Here is a 26,993-nt window from a genome sequence, read left to right on the forward strand (position 1 = left end):
GTCTGGATTCCGGAGATCTTTGAGCTGAGCTCACGGAGGGCGTCAGCCATCTCCTGTAGCAACAAGGTGTGCTGGCCGAGGAACGATTCCTGGTTGGCTACAGCCTGGCAGACCGTGGCCAGGTCTGTGGTGGAATGGTCTGCTGGGTCCATATTGGCTGGAACGTACTGGAAAGAACCCAAAAGCAGACGGGACAACCAGGTAAGGGAAGAATTCAAGTCTTTATTGAAGTGACCGATCTCAGGGGTAGAGCAGGAGTTGGCTCAGTGGCAGGTAGACTGGCAGGCAGAAGTCCATGAATGGCGACGTTCCAGCGAAGACTGGTCCACAGTGGAGGCTTTTTAAGGGTGATGGCGATTGCTTTGATGTCCAGGGAGAGAGGCGATTGCTTTGATGGCCAGCTGGTGTACCGGGGTGAAGGGGGGGGGGGTCAGCAGGTGTCAAGGGCGATTGCTTTGATGTCAAGGGAGAGAGGCTGTGACACTAGTAGACTTTCACTTGATGATGCCTCATCACTTTCAACATGTTGTTACATCGGCAGTACAAGACCTGGACTAGTAGCACTTGTGTTCCAGCATCATGCAAGACAAGTATGACCTCTAAACACACACCCACACCCACCCCCCCACCCACACACACACACACATATACACACACTTGGACCTTTCACAAACAGGCCTTTTCACAAGTTTCATCCCAAATCTTGAACATGCATGCGGCTGGCTGGCTGCACCAGTGTGAATTGGGGAATCTTACCATCCCTAGTGGCCAGAGACAAAAGAGCAAAAACATTTCTTGCCACCAAAGGAGGGGGCAAAATGGCAAAATGTGGGACTGGGACTGTCAGCTTCAAGAACACAGTCTTCGCACAAGATCAAGTGTCTGAATATAGAGCTCCTGATCACACAAGGTCGATGTCATGGTATTTATTAATCCTGGAAGGACAGCAATGTTCACTTCTGACCGGGGGCAAGGGATCTCTGACACCACCACTCCATCCTCTGGGTCAGCATCAGTGCTGTCATCCTGGAAAAGATGCTCCATTGGCTGAAAGACAGTAAGGTTACAGTAAGTTAGAACAATACCTTTTTGGTCCCTCCCCAAAAGGGCCCTCCCCAAACTGTTCCCACAAAGTTGGAAGCATAGAATTGTCGAAAATGTGTTAGTATGCTGAAACATTAAGATTTCCCTTCACTGGAAGTAAGGGGCCTAGCCCAACCCCTGAAAAACAACCCCATACCATTATCCCTCCACCAAACTTTACAGTTGGCACAATGCAGTCAGGCAGGTAATGTTCTCCTGGCATCTGCCAAACCCAGACTCGTCCATCAGACTGACAGAGGAGCGTGATTCGTCACTCCACATAAAACGTTTCCACTGCTCCAGAGTCCAGTGGTAACGTGCTTTACACCACTCCATCCAACGCATGGCATTGCTCTTGGTGATGTAAGGCTTGCATGCAGCTGCTCGGCCATGGAAACCCATTCCATGAAGCTCCCGGAGCACAGTTTTTGTGTTGATGTTAATGCCAGAGCAAGTTTGGAACTCGGCAGTTATTGAATCAACAGAACGTTGGAGACTTTTACACACTATGCGCCTCAGCACTCGTTGAACCCGCTGTGTGACTTTACGTGGTCTGACACTTTGTGGCTGAGTTGCTGTTCTTCCTAAATTCTTCCACTTTTCAATAATACCACTTATAGTTGACTGTGGAATATCTAGCAGGGAAGAAATTTCACGAGCTGACTTATTGCAAAGGTGGCATCCTATGACAGTACCACGCTTGAATTCACTGAGCTCTTCAGAACGACCCATTCTTTCACAAATGTTTGTAAATGCAGACGGCATGGCTAACTGCTGGATTTCACACACCTGTGGCAATGGGGCTGAATGAAACACCTGAATTCAATGATTACGAAGTGTGTCCCAATACTTTTGTACATATATCAATAATAATGCTTATATAGTATGAATAATAATACAAGAAATAATGAAAATTAATGACACAAATTTAAAAAATGGCTGGTGACTTTTGGCATTTATTTCATTCCATTCAGTTTTACAAAGTGAAACATTTAAGCACAACATGTCAGAATTTTTGGTGTCAAACTCTTTCTCTCCCTCCATTCTGCCAAGAACAATGGCCAATGTTCTCCACTTCTAAAAAACAAAAAAGGGTGCAATAAATTAAAGGTACAGAAAATGTATTATAGATAGATTTCTTTCATCACTGTACATTTTTTTGTTTTTACAATCAACATTATTCACAACAATATCAATAATAAAAATAACAATAACTACTTTGAAAGAATTGGTAGTGCCACCACCCCTTTTGGTTGGAATGCTAATATGGTACATGCTAACACACTAGCACTAAAAACCACCTTCATCTTCTTCTGACTTCCCAAGGAAAAGATGACATTCCAACCAGACACACACCCCAACATGCTACATGCTAATGCACTAGCCCAGCTAGCCAACCAACCAAGAACTGTTCCCTTCAGTTTTCCTACATTGAGTGACGCTACCTATCAACTAATGTGCCTCCCTCCCCAGTGAAGGAAGGTCACAACAGGGTCATGGAGGGGTCAGGCCAGGGCATAAGCATTGTACGCTGCCTTAGTGGCGCCCAGCACGATAGCACCCAGCCCGTACTGCAGCAGCACAGCACCCAGCCCACGGTAGCGGTAGGTACAACCAGTGCTGTTAGCAGCCAGGCAGTCGGTGAAGCCCTCATACTGCGTGTTGATGGGCAGCACACCAGCACCACGGTCAGTGTCGTCCACAATAGTGCGCGTGCCCTGAACACTCAGCTGATGTAGCACCCCCTCCAATGGAAGCAGGGCAGCGTCGGCAACTAAGTTAGCGGCTAAGTTGGCGGCCAGCTCGGGGAAGTAGGACAACCGCCTATTGGATGACTGTGTCATTTTCTTGTTCTTCTGAGCAAGGAGGAGGAGGGAGAGTGCCCCCCGCTGGACAGCAGAAGCGAGGGTGTAGCGGAGGAGGCCATGGATGAGAGTGGGGCCAAGCAGGAAGGCAAGTGGGAGGAGGCGGCGGCTGCGCACAGCACTTGAAGCCAGGAGGCGAGCAAAGCCCTCACGAAGACAGTCAAGAGGACCAGGAGTGTCTGACACCACATCACTCTAGAGAGAGAGACAGAGAGAAAAAGAGAGCGAAAGAGAAAGAGAGAGATAATTTTAATTTTCAAATGACTTTTTTATTTAATGAGACATAAAACTGTAAAAAGACATTTTTTCCAGTATGATCAGTCACTCATTTACATTAAGACTTCCAAAAAACATCATCCATCACAGCAACCCCAGATTGATTCAAAACTTGAGATTAGAGGATTAGAGGTACTCAATTAATGACAAATACTAAAAATTGAAAATATACTAGCAAAAAATTACTAAATTTCTGAATATCTCTAAATAAAACAAGGGCCAAAAACAGATCATCAGTTACAGAACACACTACTTCATTGTAACACCACTAAGAAGCAAAGGTATTAAAAGCCCTCAAAATGTGAAGTCCACCCAGACTCTAACCTTAATGCTATAAACATTGGTATAATTTCATGATCAACATTTTCTCCGTTTTGTTTTTCCTGCTCATATATGTCCATCTTTGCTTCTCCTACTATGAGGTTTATAAGGTGCCACCTTAGAAACAAGATGGCGCCGTATAAGGACATCTTGTTTTGTGCTCCCCAACGACCTTGCAGCTTTTTAAATTATTTTACTGTTTGTCTGTATTTTTTCACCTCTAAAGTAGCCAGTTACTTTAAATATGACAGAGAAACATTACTAAATATAAATATGGACACTATGATCACTTACACAAATCCAGAGTTTTTCCACTGGGACCCCCTGCTCACAAGAACTGCGGGGAACCATGCACAACAATGGCGCTACCACAGAGACTAAGGGAGTGTTGCCAGAGACCGGGACATCGAGCCTGAGTGCTGATGAGACTGAGGCGGTGAGCAAACTCCCCAGTATTTTACTGGCCAACGTGCAATCCCTGGACAACAAGCTGGACGAGTTAAGAGCTAGGATCTCCTTCCAGTGAGAAACAAGGGACTGTAACATCATCCACCTTACAGACTTGGTTGTCAAAGGAAATCCCAGACCACGCAATCGTTCCAATGGGATTTTCCGTGTTTTGAGTGGACAGGTCGAAAGAACTCTCCGGTGGGAAAAGTAAGGGAGGGGGTGTATGTTTCATGATAAATAATGCTTGGTGTGTCCCTAGGAGCATACATTCTCTCAAATCTTTCTGTTCCCCGGACCTGGAACATCTCTCGCTCCCGTGTCGGCCATTTTGGCTGCCCAGAGTGTTCACAGCTGTTGTTGTGATAGCTGTGTACATCCCGCCTGATGCCAACTTAGACCTGGCACTCAAGGAACTGTACAAGACAACAAGCAATGTGGAAAATATGCACCCGGAGGCTGCTTCCATCGTGGTTGGGGATTTCAACTAAGCATCTCTGGGGAAAGTATTACCAAAATACTTACAGCATATCAACGTTAACACACGGGGAGATGGCTTACTTAATCATTGCTATTCTCCTTTCCACAGTGCCAACAAACCCCTCCTCTGCTCACCGTTCGGCAAATTGGATCATTCCTCCATCCTGCACCTGCCCGCCAACAGGCAGAAGTTACATTACATTACATTATATTACAGTCATTTAGCCGACGCTTTTATCCAAAGCGACTTACAATAAAAGTGCATTTAACGTAGGAAATCAGGAGAACTACTAGTCATCAGAGGTCAAGTTGATGTAAGCAGCACCCACCATGAGGACGATACATTGCTGGTCTGACCAATCAGATGCAGTATTACAGGACCGTTTTGATCGAGTGGACTGGAACATGTTCCGTGATTCGTCGGATGGCAACATTTACAAGTACACGGAAGCAGTTACTGGATTCATCCGGAAGAGCATCGAGGAGTTGGTGCCCACTAAAACAGTCCAGGTGTATCCAAACCAGAAACCATGGATAAACAGTTCCGTTCAGTCTGCTCTTGTGGCATGAGACACTGCCTTCGCCACGGGAGACAAAGTGAAGAAGAAAGGCTTCTATGATCTCTGGAAAGCGATCGAAGCAGCCAAATGAAAATATGGCAAGAAGACTGAGGAACAGCTAAGAGCTAACGACCCATGTAGCATTTAGCAGGGATTACACACAATATCGGACTTCAAAGGGAGACCCAGCAGCTCAGCCAACGCTGCTGTATCCCTCCCGGACGAGCTTAATAGTTTTTACGTTTGGTTGGAGGTATCTGATACCAACCTCGTGGGAGAAGGTCCCACCGTTGCGGATATGAACAGCGCGCTGACCAAAGCCCGGACCGGTAGGCTCCAGAACAAAGAACATTAAAGACACTAAATCTGGTGCTGGACTGAAGGTACTGACCTGTGGTCTTCAGCAGATCATCAGTATACACACACATACGCCTGCACACACACATGCACACACACACACACACACACTTGCGTGCACCCACATGCACACGCACGCATACACACACACACACACACACACACACGCACGCACACACACACACACACACAGTTTGACAGACACATACACACAAATATGCAAACAACTACACACACATATGCACATTTATTAAGGCAGAGCCTGCACACACACACACACACACACACACACACACACACACACACACAGCACCCTACATACCCCACACACTATTTATTATTATTGCTGCTTTTTGTTTTGTTGTTATTTTATTGCTATTGCTGCTGCAGTGTTGAGGAGCCAAAACACAAGAATTGTACTCTCTTGTACTTAAGAGTTGTACTCTCTTGTACTTAGAGACATAACAATAAAGGATCTTGAATCCTCCAGTGTTTGATTTCTTATAACTGATCCCAAAGATAAAAATAGTTCTTGGTCTTTATGCTGCTCAATAATCCAGGCAAGGACATCAAATAGAGGTGAATGAGTTCATCTGGACACAACGTTTATGTACAAGTTTTCCCACCCTTACCTAGGGCGCCGGGGTGGGTTCATTGTTCTTCCGGTCTAAACATCCGTACCCGGATGTAAACATGCAAGCCTAGATCTGCAATATCTTCAACAACATTAAACATTAAAAATGGACATTAGAAAAATGGTTCAGGGACACATTGTGCGGTGCGTGGCTGTACTGCTACACGGAAACGCCTGAATGAGTGGTTGGATAGAGAGTGTGTTGCCCATCGACCTGCCACAAAACGGCAATGTCCCTGCATTCCATTGTTTTCCTTCCACAGAAAACCAGCAGCAGATTTCGAATCACGGATGTGGTTGAAGGCTTTGAATTTGAAGAAACCACCGAAAAACGTCTGGGTTTGTTCCCATCACTTCATTGCCAAAAAGCCAACCAAAAGAAAACCCTTTCCCTGAACTGTGGTAACTAGGTAGCTCCTCGTTACACCGGAAAAGAAAAGCATAGGGTGGCCCGAATGCGCTAATGGACCGGAAGTACCGTGTAAACTTGTCTATAGACAGATACGTTTCATCATCATCTAAGTGACATCTTCAGTCTCAGCTGACTGCAGGTGTTCCCACCCTTATAAACAATACAGCTGCATAACAAACAGTAAGATGGTGACACATGCACTCTTAAGAGCATAAGTGTCGACATCTTACAGTGTTGTGACTGCAACATGCCCCGACCCTCTGTGAACAGTACCCATGGCCACTCTAAGTATAGTTAATGGTCACACCCATATGTGCATATGAAAATGGTGGTTGGTTTTGGTTGTTATGCCACTGCATTGTATATAAGGGTGGGGACACCTGCAGTCACTGTATCGTTTATAAGGGTGGGACACCTACAGTCACTGTATTGTTTATAAGGGTGGGATACCTGCAGTCACTGTATTGTTTATAAGGGTGGGACACCTAAGTCACTGTATTGTTTACAAGGGTGGGACACCTACAGTCACTGTATTGTTTATAAGGGTGGGGACACATGCAGTCACCCTATTGTTTATAAGGGTGGGGACATCCGCAGTCACCCTATTGTTTATAAGGGTGGGGACATCCTCAGTCACTGCATTGTTTATAAGGGTGGGATACCTGCAGTCACTGTATTGTTTATAAGGGTGGGGACACCTGCAGTCACCCTATTGTTTATAAGGGTGGGGACTCCTGCAGTCACCCTATTGTTTATAAGGGTGGGGACACCTGCAGTCACTGTATTGTTTATAAGGGTGGGATACCTGCAGTCACTGTATTGTTTATAAGGGTGGGACACCTGCAGTCACTGTATTGTTTATAAGGGTGGGATACCTGCAGTCACCCTATTGTTTATAAGGGTGGGGGTACCTGCAGTCACTGTATTGTTTATAAAGGTGGGACACCTACAGTCACTGTATTGTTTATAAGGGTGGGGTACATGCAGTCAGTTGAGACTGATGAGGTCACTTAAATGATGATGAAACGTTTCTCCCAATTAACGTTGTGTCCAGATGAACTGATTCAACTTTATTTGATTTCCTTACCTGGATTATTGGGCATGCATAAAGATCAAGAACCATTTCTATTTTTGGGATCAGTTATAACATATTTTTACTCATTTCAGTGAGGACTGCCTTAAATTTGTACGTGAGTGCGAGCAAACTGCACGTAAGATGGCAGACTACAGGAATCACCTGAGATTCAGCCTCAGGTGCAGACAGAGCGAGATTACACTTAAGAGCCTGCAAATTAAATCTTCAGTGAAGGGCCACCGAGCTAGCAACATCCCCCTGGAGGCACAGAGCAGGCTGTTGAACAAACGGGGGCGATAAACTAATTTTACCATTGTGCTTTGAAACCAAAGCGGAAAGAAAGAAGAAAGAAAGCCACTTTATTTAACATCGTATTCTTACAAAGAATTTGTTGTCTGAACTTAACCCATCCTATTGTATAGGGGAATTATCAGTCTATGTCACTCTAATGTCACGCAGGTTCTACTGCGTATGTCGGCTGCAGCAAAGATTAGGCCGGCGTCATCATGTCGTGTTGTGTAGTCGGTTGCCAGAATCGTTTTGACAAACAAAACAAAACGCTCAAGTTTTACAGAATTCCGTCAACTCGCACCCCTTTCAAGGCTAACCGGAGACGTCTTTGGTTGCAAGCAATGAGAAGAAGCGTTTGGAGTGAGGAACTAATCTAAAATGCCCACATTTGCAGTGATCACTTCATAACAGGTAAATCAACGGTAGGCCTCAGCTAACAGGCTAATCAGCTATAACATTACATCACTCGTTTTAACTTAGAACAACAAACATTAAATAATGTAATTATTGAGTCCTGTGCATATATAACTAACAATGTTTGCAAGCAGCAGAGTAATTATGTTCAAGTTTGAGCTGAACTAGCTTAGAAGCTAATGTACCTTGGTTCAATTTTGCTAAAGTTGTGCTGCTAGTAACTGTTCACGTGGTGATGGTAGGCCAATGACCTGTTTTGATGTGTTAATGTTACTGTAAGTCACTGGAATACACTTTATTTGTACAGGAGAGGCATCTGAGGACTTCGACAGCCCTGACTTTGTCCCGTCTGTCTTCTCCTACTCAACCTAGTCCAGCAAAGGCGATGCAAAACATGAGAGGTAAATATGGTCACTTCCTTGTAGGGTTGCCAACTCCTTGAAATGGAAATAAGAAACAGGGGACAGGGATGGGGGTTGGCTGGACAGGGCGGCGCGGGCATAACAAATATAATGTGTCTTACACTACACACACACACACACACACACACACACACACACACACACACACACACGTGTTGATCTATATATATAAATATAACGTTTTTTTCCGAAACCATCAATGGTGTTGTTATAAGTGCTCAACTAATGAGGAGCGGAATATCAATACAGATACAGGAAAAAAAAAGTTTAATACATTGCAGTACAGGCCTGTTTCGTGTGCCATTCTTTGTTGAACCACATTAGCAGCTGATGATTTGCTAATGTGGTTCTTCATTAATGTGTAAAGTTGAACCACATTAGCAGCTGATGAGTTGCTAATGTGGTTCTTCATTAATGTGTAACGTTGACGCCCATTAGCAGCTGACGAGTTGCTAATGTGGTTCTTCATTAATGTGTAAAGTTGAAGCACATTAGCAGCTGATGAGTTGCTAATGTGGTTCTTCATTAATGTGTAAAGTTGACGCACATTAGCAGCTGACGAGTTGCTAATGTGGTTCTTCATTAATGTGTAAAGTTGAAGCACATTAGCAGCTGATGAGTTGCTAATGTGGTTCTTCATTAATGTGTAAAGTTGACACACATTAGCTGCTGATGAGTGTGCAATTCTTTGTTGAACCACATTAGCAGCTGATGAGTTGCTAATGTGGTTCTTCATTAATGTGTAAAGTTGACGCACATTAGCAGCTGATGAGTTGCTAATGTGGTTCTTCATTAATGTGTAAAGTTGACACACATTAGCAGCTGATGAGTTGCTAATGTGGTTCTTCATTAATGTGTAAAGTTGACGCACATTAGCAGCTGAGGAGTTGCTAATGTGGTTCTTCATTAATGTGTAAAGTGGAAGCACATTAGCAGCTGATGAGTTGCTAATGTGGTTCTTCATTAATGTGTAAAGTTGACGCACATTAGCAGCTGAGGAGTTGCTAATGTGGTTCTTCATTAATGTGTAACGTTGACGCACATTAGCAGCTGACGAGTTGCTAATGTGGTTCTTCATTAATGTGTAAAGTGGAAGCACATTAGCAGCTGATGAGTTGCTAATGTGGTTCTTCATTAATGTGTAAAGTTGACGCACATTAGCAGCTGACGAGTTGCTAATGTGGTTCTTCATTAATGTGTAAAGTTGAAGCACATTAGCAGCTGATGAGTTGCTAATGTGGTTCTTCATTAATGTGTAAAGTTGACACACATTAGCAGCTGATGAGTGTGCAATTCTTTGTTGAAGCACATTAGCAGCTGATGAGTTGCTAATGTGGTTCTTCATTAATGTGTAAAGTTGACGCACATTAGCAGCTGATGAGTTGCAATTCTTTGTTGAACCACATTAGCAGCTGATGGGTGCGCAACGCACGAAACAGGCCTGTACTGCGATGTATTAAACTTTTTTCCCCCGTGTATCTGTATATATATATATACACTACCGTTCAAAAGTTTGGGATCACCCAAACAATTTCGTGTTTTCCATGAAAAGTCACACTTATTCACCACCATATGTTGTGAAATGAATAGAAAATAGAGTCAAGACATTGACAAGGTTAGAAATAATGATTTGTATTTGAAATAAGATTTTTTTTACATCAAACTTTGCTTTCGTCAAATAATCCTCCATTTGCAGCAATTACAGCATTGCAGACCTTTGGCATTCTAGCTGTTAATTTGTTGAGGTAATCTGGAGAAATTGCACCCCACGCTTCCAGAAGCAGCTCCCACAAGTTGGATTGGTTGGATGGGCACTTCTTTGAGCAGATTGAGTTTCTGGAGCATCACATTTGTGGGGTCAATTAAACGCTCAAAATGGCCAGAAAAAGAGAACTTTCATCTGAAACTCGACAGTCTATTCTTGTTCTTAGAAATGAAGGCTATTCCATGTGAGAAATTGCTAAGAAATTGAAGATTTCCTACACCGGTGTGTACTACTCCCTTTAGAGGACAGCACAAACAGGCTCTAACAGGTACTATTTAATGAAGATGCCAGTTGGGGACCTGTGAGGCGTCTGTTTCTCAAACTAGAGACTCTAATGTACTTATCTTCTTGCTCAGTTGTGCAACGCGGCCTCCCACTTCTTTTTCTACTCTGGTTAGAGCCTGTTTGTGCTGTCCTCTGAAGGGAGTAGTACACACCGGTGTAGGAAATCTTCAATTTCTTAGCAATTTCTCGCATGGAATAGCCTTCATTTCTAAGAACAAGAATAGACTGTCGAGTTTCAGATGAAAGTTCTCTTTTTCTGGCCATTTTGAGCGTTTAATTGACCCCACAAATGTGATGCTCCAGAAACTCAATCTGCTCAAAGAAGTGCCCATCCAACCAATCCAACTTGTGGGAGCTGCTTCTGGGAGCGTGGGGTGCAATTTCTCCAGATTACCTCAACAAATTAACAGCTAGAATGCCAAAGGTCTGCAATGCTGTAATTGCTGCAAATGGAGGATTCTTTGACGAAAGCAAAGTTTGATGTAAAAAAAATCTTATTTCAAATACAAATCATTATTTCTAACCTTGTCAATGTCTTGACTCTATTTTCTATTCATTTCACAACATATGGTGGTGAATAAGTGTGACTTTTCATGGAAAACACAAAATTGTTTGGGTGATCCCAAACTTTTGAACGGTAGTGTATATCTATATATATATCTATATATATCTATCTATCTATATATATCTATATATCTATATATATATATCTATCTATATATATATATATATATGTATATATCTATATATCTATATATGTATATATCTATATATATATATGTATATATCTATATATACATGTATTACTTATAATAAGGAACTATTCCTTATTTCAAGGAAGGGTTGGCAACCCTACTTCCTTGTGATTTGTGATTAACTGTGATTACCCAGCATGACTCGACTTAGCATGAGTCAAAGTGCAGAAAAGAAATGGTGAGTAATTTAATGTAGCTGTATTTTTGTCAGGGTTATCTGTTAGGCCAGATAATTTCTGTTATGTCTACATTATCTCATGAAGCCCTTTGAGGCGTGCTATGTGATTTCCACTGACTTGAATTGCGGATGTGATAAACCTGTGGTCAACTGAGTCAATTAACTGTTTTGTACTAACTGCTTGCTCTCTTCTGTGTGTATTAGATATGAGAGAAAAAGAAGGAGGGATGAAACCCCCCACAGACGGCCAGACAATGGACATCAGTCCACAGAAGTTGTTGATGAGGCTGCATCGGAATCCATACGCGCTTCCGTCTACCCAAATGACTGAGGAACGGAGCCTGGTGCTGGTCCCTGCACTGGTAAGAACTTCTAACATCTTAACTGTTGTACAGTAGGACAGTCACTACCAGGATTAATCAGGTTGTCCTGTTAATATATTTGTTGTGAAAAAGTATTTGGCCATGATTCTGTTTGGTACAGTCTGAATAACCACTGAGTGTAGCCGTTTCCCAGATATGAAAAATAGGACTGTGAAATTTCTATCTATCTTTATATCTAATCTCTTTTTCAGAAGCCACGGTCCCGAAGGCTCTCCATGATGACCTTACACAGAAGTACAGCCAATTTTCTACCGAATGTGACAACCTGCGTGTGGACATCAACAAACTCAAAGCCGAGAATGAACAACTAAAAGCAACACTCACATACTGGAAAATGTAGATTATAATTTCATGGATCCTTTATCAAAACATTGACAAGTTATTTTCTAGGGACTATACATTTACAAAGGTTTGTTAATGCTGCACACACAATCATCATGTTGTGGTGATACACAATTGAGGATAGATTCACCAGGGGCGGCTGTTCCTTTAAGGAAGAGGCTCAGAGTTCTGACGTAGGCACAGTTTAGAGTTTCCCAGGAGGTGGAGCCATGTTTTCTACACCCTAGCTGTTAGCTTGTTGCCACGAGAGATTGTGCTGTATCAGTGTTGTTTTGTGTGGCGAGTAAACAGAATTAACTCAACTCAATCTCTCCGTCTCCTCATTCCTGCACTCCCACATTGGTGACCCCGCACGCTGACAAGCATGTCGACCCAAAACGAGGACAACATCGCTCCAGCTACGAGTGATGCTAACGGTATGGCTCATGTTAGCGCTAGCATCTCTGCAGCAATGGTGACGTTGCCCGACTTTTGGCAAAACAGTCCCCAGCCATGGTTTCAGCACATTGAGCCCACTTCGAGCTGAGAAGAATAACATGGGACATTACGAAATATTTCCATGTGGTGGCAGCGTTAGATGCCCAGACGACGGCCCGAGCTATGGGGCTACTGGAAGCCCCCCCGGCTATGGGAAAATACGGCGCACTCAAAGCATTCCTTTTACAGCTCTTCACGCTGTCGGAGATGGAGAAGGCAGATCGCCTGTTGTCACTTATCGGACTCGGCGATAGCAAACCTTCCGAGCTGCTGGAGAAGATGTTGGCCGTTTTGGGCTCGGCAGATCCCTCCTTCATTTTCACCCATATTTTTCTACGGCAGCTCCCAGCGCCTGTGCGCACAGCACTAGCCAACTCCCCCCTCTCCTCCACCAAAGACTACCATGCTCTGGGTGCGGAAGCGGACAGGATTTTCCTTGCCAACTGGCAGCAATTCGTTCATGCAATGCTCCCCACCTAGACCTCGCCCCTGCCTCTGGAGGACGCAGTGGACACCGTGGCTGCGGTGGATGCCCGCCGCCAGCGCGACAGCGGGTTGTGTTATTACCACAACAGGTTTGGTGCCAGGGCCAAGCAGTGTCACCTGCCATGCAGCTTCAGCGTCCAGGGAAACGCCAGGGCCGGTGCTCAGTAGCGGCTATGACCACCGGCGAGAACAGCAGGCTATTGTTTATCAAGGACGCCTTATATGGCCGACGGCTGCTGATCGATTCGGGTGCTCAGTGTAGTATCCTGCCTGCATCGGCCGCGGCCACCATGGCCGGCGGACAAGGCTCCCCGATGGATGCCGCGAACGGCACGCCCATACGTACCTACGGCACCAGGTATGTGGAGGTGTGTTTCGGTGGGCGGCGTTTTGGCTGGGACTTCGTTATGGCCGCGGTGTCAGTTCTCCTCCTGGGTGCGGACTTCCTGTGTGCCTCCAGGCTGCTGGTGGATGTTACAAACTGTCGCTTGATCGATGCTGTCTCTTTCACGACATATCCGTGCACACTGGGAGGTGCAGGGATGCTCGGCCTGTCAAACATGCTCGCCACCAGAGATACATATCAACGCCTGCTCGCAGAGTTCTCTGACCTCACCACACCTACACTACCGTTCAAAAGTTTGGGATCACCCAAACAATTTTGTGTTTTCCATGAAAAGTCACACTTATTCACCACCATATGTTGTGAAATGAATAGAAAATAGAGTCAAGACATTGACAAGGTTAGAAATAATGATTTGTATTTGAAATAAGATTTTTTTTACATCAAACTTTGCTTTCGTCAAAGAATCCTCCATTTGCAGCAATTACAGCATTGCAGACCTTTGGCATTCTAGCTGTTAATTTGTTGAGGTAATCTGGAGAAATTGCACCCCACGCTTCCAGAAGCAGCTCCCACAAGTTGGATTGGTTGGATGGGCACTTCTTTGAGCAGATTGAGTTTCTGGAGCATCACATTTGTGGGGTCAATTAAACGCTCAAAATGGCCAGAAAAAGAGAACTTTCATCTGAAACTCGACAGTCTATTCTTGTTCTTAGAAATGAAGGCTATTCCATGCGAGAAATTGCTAAGAAATTGAAGATTTCCTACACCGGTGTGTACTACTCCCTTCAGAGGACAGCACAAACAGGCTCTAACCAGAGTAGAAAAAGAAGTGGGAGGCCGCGTTGCACAACTGAGCAAGAAGATAAGTACATTAGAGTCTCTAGTTTGAGAAACAGACGCCTCACAGGTCCCCAACTGGCATCTTCATTAAATAGTACCTGTTAGAGCCTGTTTGTGCTGTCCTCTGAAGGGAGTAGTACACACCGGTGTAGGAAATCTTCAATTTCTTAGCAATTTCTCGCATGGAATAGCCTTCATTTCTAAGAACAAGAATAGACTGTCGAGTTTCAGATGAAAGTTCTCTTTTTCTGGCCATTTTGAGCGTTTAATTGACCCCACAAATGTGATGCTCCAGAAACTCAATCTGCTCAAAGAAGTGCCCATCCAACCAATCCAACTTGTGGGAGCTGCTTCTGGAAGCGTGGGGTGCAATTTCTCCAGATTACCTCAACAAATTAACAGCTAGAATGCCAAAGGTCTGCAATGCTGTAATTGCTGCAAATGGAGGATTCTTTAACGAAAGCAAAGTTTGATGTAAAAAAAATCTTATTTCAAATAAAAATCATTATTTCTAACCTTGTCAATGTCTTGACTCTATTTTCTATTCATTTCACAACATATGGTGGTGAATAAGTGTGACTTTTCATGGAAAACACGAAATTGTTTGGGTGATCCCAAACTTTTGAACGGTAGTGTATGTTCTCATCAGCGGTGGCCAAGCACGGCATGGAGCACCATATTGCCACCAAGAGCCCCCAGTCTGCGCACGTGCTTGGCGCCTCGACTCTGCTAAGCTTGCAATCGCCAGGGAGGAGTTTGCCACCATGGAACGCCTCGGCATCGTGTGCCGCTTGGACCGCCCGTGGGCCTCCCCCCTGCACATGGTTCTAAGGCTTATGGCGGTTGGCGCCCCTGCAGGAATTTTTGTCACCTGAACAATGCCACAACCCCCAACCGGTACCCCGTCCCGCACATACAGGATTTCTCTGCCCACCTTGTGGGGGGCCACCACCTTTTCCAAAGTGGATTTGGTGCGGGGCTACCACCAGGTACCGGTCCATCCCTCGGGATGTGTCCAAGACAATGGTCGTCATGCCGTTTGGACTCTTCGAGTTCCTATGGATGCCCTTCAGCCTCAAGGGGGCAGCGCAGATGTTCCAGCGGCTGATGGACTCTGTGCTACAGGATATGCCGTTCTTGTTTGTTTACTTGGACGACATTTTTTGTGGCCAGCGCGTCCGCGGAGGAGCACCTGACGCACCTCCGGAAGTTGTTTGAGCGGCTCAGTGCGCATGGACTCATAGTCAACCCAGCCAAGTGTCAGTTCGGCCGGTCGTCCATTGACTTCCTCAGCCACCGCATCTCCCCGCAGGGAGCCATTCCACTTCCCGCCAGAGTGGACGCCGTCACCAGTTTCCCGCGCCCCCGCACCGTGAAGTCCCTGCAGGAGTTCCTGGGCATGGTGAACTTTATAACAGGTTCATTCCCCACGCAGCTCACCGCATGTGGCCTTTATATGAGGCCCTGCTGGGCAAGGAAGCCAAGAGCGAGGTAGACTGGTCCCCGGGGATGGACGAAGCTTTTGATGATGCCAAGGCTGCGCTGGCCAACACCGCTGTGTGGTGATACACAATTGAGGATAGATTCACTAGGGGCTTCTGTTACTTTAAGGAAGACGTTCAGAGTTCTACTGTAGGCACGGTTTAGAGTTTCCCAGGAGGTGGAACCATGTTTTCTACAGCCTAGCTGTTAGCTTGTTGCCACGCTGTTTTCAAATATATGTAAGTGACCGACATTCTCCCAGGAGGCCAGACCAGCCAGAGCCAGCATCTTGATAACGTGACTCGCGCAAGAAAAAGTTGGCCCATAGGAATGCATTGGATACAACTTTCTGGTGCCAGACAAGAAAATTTCAGTGAAATCGTGTCCCCAAGCACGATTTTGTAGATTAAATTTCATGACTATGACACAAAATCTCGTGATACCCAGTTGGGACACTGAGTCATGTTATGAGTGGGCTGTGTACATATTAACTTAATCATCCCCTTGTGTAATTAGCGCAATGATTCTTCCCTCTCCACCTCAAGCCGATGGATGGTGAGCGTTCTGGCACAAAATGGCTGCCATGCATCACCCAGGTAGGTGCTACACATTTGTGGTGGTTGAAGTGAGTTTCCCCCTTTCAATTTGAAGCTCTTTGGGTATCTAGATAAAGCGCTATATACATATGTAAAGTACCCCACTGAATGATATTTTGTTATCTTTTAAATGTATGCTTTTTCAACAGTGCCCTGGCCCTTTAAGTCCTTGCTTTCTCAAAACGAGCCCCAGTCCCTCCCCCATTGGTTGTAATGTTTCTGAAGTTATTTTTCAAATGTTTTCTATCCCCCAATTGCTTGCTGACATCTACCTTAATATATATATATGAAAATTGTGTACCTGTACAGTCTCAATGAGGCTTGCGGTGTAGAATGGTAGCGCGACCATGAGGGTCAATCTAAGAAAGAGAGAGAAAAAGAGGCATTTAGACTTTGTATTAGAAAAAATGTTTAAAATGCTTACAGAATATTTTATTTTAAATATACCTGTGATAATTTTAATAAGCTTCCACCATAGAATTATACAAATATAACTTGTAATATTTATTTTTCCCTAAATTGAATTCTAACCCAGCCACCGATGATGCACAAGCCATTGCATTCTTAGTGCCAGTCCCAAGGGAACAGAGGTGAAGGGATCAAAGGTAAAAAAGAGATGATGGGTAGGTAGGGTGTCAAGGAGTGGAATGCGGAAGGACAGATGGTTGTGAATTTTGCATAAATGATGGGAATGGCTGTGGTGAAAACATATTTCAAGAAGAGGGAGGAACACAGAGTGACGTATAAGAGTGGAGGGAGTGCAGATAGGGGGACTATATCTTATACAGGAGGCGCGATCTAAAAGGGATTGGAGACTGCAAGGTGGTGACAGGGGAGAACATATGTAGGCAGCATCGGATGGTGGTCTGTAGGATGACTTTGGAGATCAAGAAGAGGAAGAGAGTGAAGGAAGAACCAATGATCAAATGGTGGAAGTTGAAGAAGGAAGAATGTAGTGTGGAGTTCAGGGAGGAGTTAAGACAGGCACTGGGTGGTATTGAAGAGTTGCCAGATGGCTGGGATACTACTGCAGATATAGTCAGGGAGACAGCAAGGACGGTACTTGGTATGTCATCTGGACAGAGGAATGAAGACAAGGAGACTTGGTGGTGAAATGAGGAAGTACAGGAACACATACAGAGGAAGAGGTTGGCAAAGATGATGTGGGATAGTCAGAGAAATGGACAGGAGTACAAGGAGATTTGGCATAAAGTGAAGCGAGAGGTGGCAAAGGCAAAGGCGCATGGTGAGTTGTATGAGAAGTTGGACATTACAGTTTTTCTCGATTGCTTACACACTATAACTGGGCCTATTAACTAAACATCCCAAACCATGACACCATCGACCAAAAGACAGACCCATTTCCCAAAATTGTAAACACTATTCCCCTGTTTCACACAAGATTCGGATTTGTTGAACTTTTTGTGAAAAACTCTACACACAAATCCTTTCATATATCACTGGCTGCACCATGTGCTCATTTAGAAAGCACTGGCACTCAATATCATGAACTCAAGTCATCACAGCTGGAACCCAATTAACACACAATTCCCCAGGTGGAAACACAAAGAGTCAAAATTGTTCACACACCAATCAAAACCTCAGGATAGATAGATAAAAGGGCCATGGGTCAGTTCACTTGTTTTGGAACAACGGATCCACAAAGATCTGAAGGTAGAGGAAGAGGATACGGGAGAGGAGGTGGAAGAGGAAGGGCAAGGGCAAGGGCAAGGGCAAGGAGACAAATGGTTTCTGATGATATCTGTGCAACTCTAGTTGACCATGTCCTTGTCCATGGAATGTCAATGAGGGAAGCTGGGCAAAGATTGCAGCCGAATCTGAGCCGCTTCACAGTAGTCTCTATAATGTGGACCTACAGAGAGGAAAATAGGTAGGTCATTTACATACTGCTTTCTAGTGTAACTTTGGAGCGCTGTACTCTGCGCTGTTACAGAACATACATGTAATGTAGCTGTTTGCTCTATTGTACTGTATGCTGTCTGAAATGCATTGTATTACTGTACCATATCACATAAAGTTAAACTGGAGTTACCGTATGCTCCTATTTTGTAAAATGGATGGTTTACTGTAATCCCATCAGTACTTCTATTTTTGCAGAACTGAGAGACGACCACCTAATGGAGGCAGAAGATGGCTATTTTCAGAAGAGCAAGAGATAGAAATCATCAATATGGTCATAGCCAACAATATCATTCGCTTGCATGAGGAACAAAAGAGAGTTATTAAGGATCAGGGAATATTCCAAGGCATTGATGCAGTCAGCATCTCAACAACTGACCGCATTCTTCGACGGAACAGGTTGAGGATGAAACAGGCCTATCGTGTTCCTTTCGAAAGGAACTCCAATAGAGTCAAAGACCAGCGCTTGGAATATGTGCAAGTATGGTTTTTCATACTGTATCAAATATTTGGGTACAGTTATGTATTACAGCAGTGTATATACTGTAGTACAGGCTATATGATGGCCTACTTTTGTGTACTATAGCAATGTGTTTCAGAGTTGTCATTTACTGTACTTTGTTTCATCTCTTTTGTAGAGAATCTTTGATATTGATGCCAGAGACACTCCTCATGAACTCATCTTTGTTGATGAAGCAGGATTTAATCTTACCAAAAGGAGGCGAAGGGTGAGGAACATAATTGGCCACCGGGCCACTGTGAATGTCCCTGGCCAGCGAGGAGGGAATGTGACCATGTGTGCCGCCATCAGCCACCCTTGGTCCATACAACACCATGCATCTGCTGGCTTTCCTCGATGGTCTGCGAGATCATGTATACCGATTACACCAGAGGGAGCCAGCACAACCACAGCAGCCATGCTATGTTGGCATTTGGGACACTGTCAGTTTCTACCGGGCTGCTCTAGTTCATGACTGGTTCTTGAACAACCCAAGATTCAGCAACATCTTTCTACCTGCATATTCTCCCTTCCTAAACCCCATAGAGGGTTTTTTTCCGGCATGGCGGTGGAAGGTCTTGTATGACCGAGACCCCTACATCCGTATTCACCTCCTCCAGGCCATGGAGGAGACTTGTTTAGATATTACGGTTGAGGCTTGCCAGGAGTGGATAAAGCATACAAGGGACCCCCCCCCCCGCTGCCTGGCTAGGGCTAATATTGCCTGTGATGCTGATGAGAATCTCTGGCCTGACCCAGACCAGAGATGGGATGCTGAGGCAGAATACATAGCATTTCTCCTTTATTTACAAACTGTTTTTTTCCCCATTGGGTTATATTGGTAAATACATGGAAATTATTGTACTGTATTCTACGTTCTTTATCAGTTGCATATTTTTACAGTACATTTACTTTTCACTCAATTTCAGTTTATTTTACTACAGTACATTGAGGAATTACAAATTTTGAAGATTTATACATGTGTTGTGTCTTGATATTGTGTTCAACATGTAAAGAGGTTGTTCTGGGGGGAAACCATAAGCGCAATTATTCATTGCAGTAACAGGTTTTTACGGTAGTGTTTTGAATTGATCTCACCAGTGTGTAATGGCTATTTTGTAGTGCATGTGTATTTGATGGCTTTTGTGTGATGTCTGAAGGCAAAGTTTGGTTTAGAGGTAGGATTACATGGTTTTGAGTGGAGAGTTTGGTTTTGACATGGAAGTTTGAAGTTTGTGATGATGAGTGTGCAGTTACGCATTTGTGTTTAGCGTTTTGGGAAATGGAGCATAATTTCAAGAAATGTGTCTTGGCAATAAAAAAAAACTGTAAGAAAGCAGAAAAGAACGTGTACCGATTGGCTAAACAGATGGACTGAGCTGGGAAGGATGTGTAGAAGGTTAAGGTGATTAAGGATAGAGATGGAAATGTGCTGACAAGCGAGGAGTGTGTGGTGAGAAGGTGAAAAGAGTACTTAAAGGGGCTGGTGAATGTAGAAAATGAGAGAGAGAGCGAAGTTTGGATGACGTGGGGATAGTCAATTAGGTAGTGCAGTGGCTAAGCAAGGAGAAAGTGAGGGCAGCTATTAAGACGATGAAGAATTTCTGGTGCAGCATGTTTTGGGTTGCTTTCAAACCCCAAAACATGCTGCACCAGAAATTGGTCCACCCCGAGGATCAGGTCCCCCGGCACAAACAGAGCAATTTAGTATATGCTGTTAAGTGCCAGGAGGATTGTCGTGACTTGTACATTGGGGGAAATCACAGATGCTGGCCAAGAGGATGGCACAACACAGGACAGCTAACACACCAGACCAGGACTCCGCAGTCTACACCCATCTACAGGCCAGTAGCCACTCTTTCAAGGATAAGGATGTGCACATCCTTGATAGGGAGGAACGTTAGTTTGAACGGGGAGCAAAAGAGGCCATCTATGTGAAGAGGGAATGACCATCCCTGAACTGGGGATGGGGGGCTAAGAGTACAGCTGTCGCCATTTTACAATGCTGTGATTGCAAACATTTCCAAAATCCTCTATGAATAGTACACATGGCCATTGAAACTCTACTTAATGGTCACGCTTATTTGCATATGAATCTGATCGTTGGTTTCGGTGGTTATACCACCGTATTGTTTATAAGGGTGGGGATGCACTATCCCCACTGCTGTTCTTCATAGGCCTGAACCCCCTCATTCACATTATCACAAAGCATGTACAGTGCATCCGGAAAGTATTCACACCCCTTCCCTTTCCCCACATTTTGTTGTTACAGCCTTATTCCAAAATGGATTAAATTCCTTTTTTTCCTCATCAATCTACACACAATACCCCATAATGACAACGTGATAAAGGTTTTGTAGAAATTTTTGCAAATTTATTAAAAATAAAAAACTGAAATACTGCATGTACATAAGTATTCACACCCTTTGCTATGACACTCAAAATGGAGCTCAGGTTCATCCTGTTTCCACTGATCATCCTTGAGATGTTTCTACATCTTGATTGGAGTCCACCTGTAGTAAATTCAACTGATCGGACATGATTTGGAAAGGCACACACCTGTCTATATAAGGTCCCACTGTTGACAGTGCATGTCAGAGCAGAAACCAAGCCATGAAGTCAAAGGAATTGTCTGTGGATCTCTGAGACAGGATTGTATCAAGGCACAGATCTGGGGAAGGGTACAAAAAAATGTCTACTGCTTTGAAGGTCCCAAAAAGCACAGTGGTCTCCATCATTTGTAAATGGAAGAAGTTTGGCTCCACCAGGACTCTTCCTAGAGCTGGCCGCCCAGCCAAACTGAGCAATCGGGGGAGAAGGGCCTTGGTCAGGGAAGTGACCAAGACCCCGATGGTCACTCTGACAGAGCTCCAGCGTTCCTCTGTGGAGATGGGAGAACCTTCCAGAAGGACAACCATCTCTGCAGCACTCCACCAATCAGGCTTTTATGGTAGAGTGACCAGACGGAAGCCTCTGCTCAGTAAAAGGCACATGACAGCCCGCTTGGAGTTTGCCAGAAAGCACCTAAAGGACTCTCAGACCATGAGAAACAAGATTCTCTGGTCTGATGAAACCAAGATTGAACTCTTTGGCCTGAATGCCAAACGTCCCGTCTGGAGGAAACCAGGCACCTCTCATCACCTTGCTAATACCATCCCTACAGTGAAGCATGGTGGTGGCAGCATCATGCTGTTGGGATGTTCTTCAGTGGCAGGAACTGGGAGACTAGTCAGGATCGAGGGAAAGATGAATGGAGCAAAGTACAGAGAGATCCTTGATTAAAACCTGCTCCAGAGTGCTCAGGACCTCAGACTGGGGCGAAGGTTTACCTTTCAACACGAAAACGACCCTAAGCACACAGCCAAGACAACGAAGGAGTGGCTTCGAGACAAGTCTGTGAATGTCCTTGAGTGGCCCAGCCAGAGCCCAGACTTGAACCCCATTGAACATCTCTGGAAAGACCTGAAAATAGCTGTGCAGCGACGCTCCCCATCTAACCTTACAGAGCTCGAGAGAATCTGCAGAGAAGAATGGGAGAAATACCCCAAATATAGGTGTGCCAAGCTTGTAGCTTCATACCCAAGAAGACTTGAGGCTGTAATCGCTGCCAAGGGTGCCTCAACCAAGTACTGAGTAAAGGGTGTGAATACTTATGTACATGCAATATTTCAGTTTTTTATTTTTAATAAATTTGCAAAACTTTACACAAAACCTTTTTCGCTTTGTCCTTATGGGGTATTGTGTGTAGATTGATGAGAAAAAAAAGGAATTTAATCCATTATGGAATAAGTCTGTAACATAACAAAATGTGGGGAAAGTGAAGGGGTGTGAAAACTTTCCGGATGCACTGTATATGGATACAGGTTCAGCAGTGGAGTTACCAGCCACCTTCTATACATGGATGACATCAAGCTGTATGCAAGGATTGAGTGAAACAATGACTCGCTGATCCATCTCACCAGGCTCTACAGCAACGATATTGGGATGTCATTTGGATTGGACAAGTGTGGTCGAATGGTGGAAAAAAGAGGAAAGGTGGTGAGGACTGAGGTAGTTGAATTGCCAGATGGCAGGATAACAGACATACAGGACAGTTACAAGTACCTGGGTATTCCACAGGCAAATGGAAACCACGAGGAGGCAGCAAAGAGGTCAGCTACAGCCAGATACCTCCAGAGAGTGAAGCAGATCCCGAGTAGCCAGTTCGATGGGAAAAATAAGATACAAGCCATCACCACATATGCCCTACCAGTCATCAGATACCCAGCTGGAATAATAAGCTGCCCAAAGGAAGAGATAAAGGCCACAGATATCAGGATACAGACACTTATCACAATGAATAGAGGGTTCCACCCGAAGTCCAGCAGCCTCAGACGGTACAATAAGTGAGAAGATGGGGGCCGAGGGTTAGTGTGGGTCAGAGCCACTACCCAGGAGGAAACAAGGAATATCCATGAGTACATCATAAAGAGGGACCTCCAAGACAAACTGCTAAGTGAGTACCTCAGGTAGCAGAATATAGAGAATGGGGAGGAAAAGAGGAGGTATCATGGAAGACTAAGTCTCTACATGGGATGTACCATCGACAGATAGAGGATGTAGCTGATATCGAAAAATCCTATCAGTGGCTAGAAAAGGCTGGACTGAAGGACAGCAGAGATGCTCTGATCATAGCAGCACAAGAACAGGCAGTCAGCACCAGATCAGTTGAGGCAGGGGTCTACCACACCAGACAAGACCCAACAGGCAGGCTGTGCAAAGATGCACCTGAGCGAGTCCAGCACTTATAAGCCGGATGTAAAATGCTAGTTGTTAAAGTATACACAGAAAGTCATAGCCAAGTGGCTGGAATAGTGTACAAGACATCTGTACTGAATACAGACTGGAAGTCCCAAAGTCCAAATGGGAGATACTGCCAATGGTGGTTGAGAATGGCAGAGCTAAGATCCTGTGGGACTTCAAGTTCCAGACTGACAAGCAGGTGCTGGTTAAACAATCAGACATTGTGGTGGTTGACACTGAACAGAAGACAGCAGTAGTGATCAATGTAGCAATCCCAAGCAATGGCAACATCAGGAAGAAAGAGCATGAGAAGCTAGAAAAATACAAAGGGCTGAGGGAAGAAATAGCTCGGGTGTAGGAGGTCAAATCCACAGTAGTTCCAGTGGTCATAGGTGCACTAGGGGCTGTGACTCCCAGACTGGGAGAGTGGCTCCAGCAGATTCCAGGAACAACATCTGAGGTCTCTGTCCAGAAGAGTACAGTCCAAGGGACAGCTAAGCTACTGCGCAGAACCCTCAAACTCCCAGACCTTTGGTAGAGGACCCGAGCTTGAGGAAGATACACACCACCCAATGAAGGGTGAGAGGGAGATTTATTTTTCATATGTAATTTAATACAGCCTTACATGTCATTTTAACTTACCTCCATGACACATACTAAATATGCAACAGAATGAAATATTATCTATTTTGTCATACATTAAGTAGGTCATTAAATATATGATAAACTATCACACTTAAATATTAACATAGTAAACAAAGAATGTGCATTGCATTTGTAATTCATTTATCTGTTTCAACATCTCACCCTTTAAGGAGGAGGTGACCCAGCGCCTGCTTCACTGTCCACTTGTGAGGGAGTTCACTGGAATAAAAAATACACAAAGAGGTAAACATGACAAACACAGGTAGAAAACAGTAAGAGTGGATTAAGTACACATAAAGCACACAGCAAGTACACAGTAATATACAGATCAAAATGCTTCCTGGGAAATAAGAATCAAGATTTAGAAGAAGCACTAATATTAGTGCCTCTGGAAGAAATAGTACCAGTGGTAGCAGCAATAGCAATAGCAGTAGTAGTAATAGTAACAACAACATTTGTAGTAGTAGTAATATTAGTAGTTTTAACAATAAGAACAATAGTGTTAGTATTAGCAGCTGTAGTAATTGTAGTCATAGTTTCTGTTAGTAGTAGTAGCAGTAGTATTGACAGTAATACTAGGGGGCAGGGGCAAAAAATTAGAATGGGCCCATTCCTCCGCATCCACCAAGTGGGGGGCATGCATGCTGATGTAGCCGCCAACTGGGTTTGAGTGAATATTAGGTTAGGCTGAATCGGGTCTCTCACACGCACATGCGTGCGTACACACACACAAACACACACACACACACACACACACACACACACACACACACATACACACACACACACACACACACACACACACACACACACACACACACACACACACATCATCTTGAGTCATTCCTTCTTTGTCTCTGAAGATGACCATCTACATGATCCGGGGATCAGACAGCGTGGGTCTTAAAGGGGCTAAAGAGGCCTATCCTTGCTCGGAAGACTCAGGCATGGTTTGATGACTGTAAGAGACAGCAGCTGCATGGGCTTTCATTCAGAACGAGCTCTGATCTTGAACATAGGAGATGTCAGTCGTTTGGTAAGTGATTTAAAACTTGTTTCGAGTTGTGATTCAGATTTAGGTTGTTATCAGGCTTTGTGGTGCTGAACACTTGCTAGTTTCACTCTCTGGACTTCAATAGCTGGGTCAGCAGACGGGGGTCGCGCCCTCTATTGCGCCCTTTGTTATGAAAATCAGACGGGGGTGGGTTCAGCTGTGGTACTTCCTGGTATTTAAACACACAGCTGTGCTGTAGCGTGGGCCCTCATTGTGTTAAGACCGATTTGGGTAAAGATCTGCAAGTCCACCGAGCAAGGACACTAACTGGTAATTCCCTTTTTTACTATTTTCTCTCGTTGCCTGCCTCACCCACCATATGCTCCAAATACATCCCTGTCATTCACCATTATCGAAAAAGATCACATCTGCAGCAGACAATACAACCCTGAGATCCTCTATTCACTCTGGAAAGCCTCCTCCACTCCTCCTTCACTTTTGGCTTATGGAATTACCAATCAGCTGTAAATAAAACAGATTTTATCCAAGCACTTGCTAACCTGTCAGACATTCAGGTACTAGCCCGGACCGAAACCTGGATACGTCCAGAAAACACTTCCACACTGGCCACACTCTATTGACTCTTCCTCACACCCCCCCCGTTCTGTTGGGTGTGGAGGTGGTACGGGTGGCCTCATTTCAAAAGGCTGGAAATTCACTAAGCTTTCTCCGCTAAGCAACAACTCCTTCTTTGAATACCATGTGAGCATGGATACTGCTCCTATTAAGCTGTCTGTGGTTGTCATATACTGTCCACCGGGGTGTCAACTAGAGAACTTTGTTGTCCAACTAGACATGTTACTCTCAGCCATTCCTGATGATGACACATCACTGATTGTCATGGGAGACATGAATATCCTTACTGACAAAACCCAAGCGACTGACTTCCAGTCTCTTCTGTCCTCGTTTGACCTCAGACAGGTCCCTCACCCCTTCCACACACAAAGCGGGCAATAATCTTGATCTGATTTTGACTCAGAACTGCTCCACAGCAAATCTGACTGTCACGCCCCTACATCTGTCAGACCACTCCTTTATTCAACTCACAGCCTCCTTACTGGAACATCCTCACGTTCCTCCACAAAGGGTCTCCTTCCACTGAAATTTCCAGTCCCTTAGACTGACCCAGCTTTCTAATGAGGTCTTGGATTCCATGCCTCCTCATAATGAATTCTCTTCACTCCCTGTCAACGAGGCTTCAGACACTGATCCTCACTAGCCTCCTCTCTTAACAATCTCTGCTTGCGAAAAAACCCCAAAAACAAACCTGCTCATAACCCCCCCCCCCCCGTCCCTGGCTTACTGAGGTCAACAGAGAGCAAAGGGAGGGGCTCAGAGTGGCAGAGAGAAAATGACATACAACCAGAGTCCAATGACCTCAGTGACTGTCGGTGTCTCCTAGCATCATTCTCCTCCAGCTTAAAAACAGCTCAGACCACTTACTATAAGAACAAGATCTGTGGTGCCACTGATGCTCAAAAAATGTTCTGCTTTTAACTCACTCCTGTGAGTTAAAGTGGT

At 44.6% G+C, this 26,993-nt stretch overlaps 1 protein-coding gene across 1 annotated transcript in view; it reads right to left on the bottom strand.

The window, feature by feature from the left end:
* Positions 1-2,025: 2,025 nt before the first annotated feature.
* Positions 2,026-26,993, bottom strand: part of slc25a46 (solute carrier family 25 member 46) — a 65,802-nt gene continuing 40,834 nt past the window's right edge. The window contains exons 6-8 of the mRNA XM_056290878.1: positions 24,581-24,637; positions 16,874-16,931; positions 2,026-3,143 (exon numbers count right to left, since the gene is read on the bottom strand). Coding sequence (XP_056146853.1) covers positions 2,589-3,143; positions 16,874-16,931; positions 24,581-24,637 — 670 coding nt within the window. The 3' untranslated portion in view covers positions 2,026-2,588. The remainder of the gene's footprint in view (positions 3,144-16,873; positions 16,932-24,580; positions 24,638-26,993) is intronic.

This window comes from Lampris incognitus, chromosome 12 (genome assembly GCF_029633865.1).
Source record: "Lampris incognitus isolate fLamInc1 chromosome 12, fLamInc1.hap2, whole genome shotgun sequence".
NCBI classification, from domain to species: domain Eukaryota; kingdom Metazoa; phylum Chordata; class Actinopteri; order Lampriformes; family Lampridae; genus Lampris; species Lampris incognitus.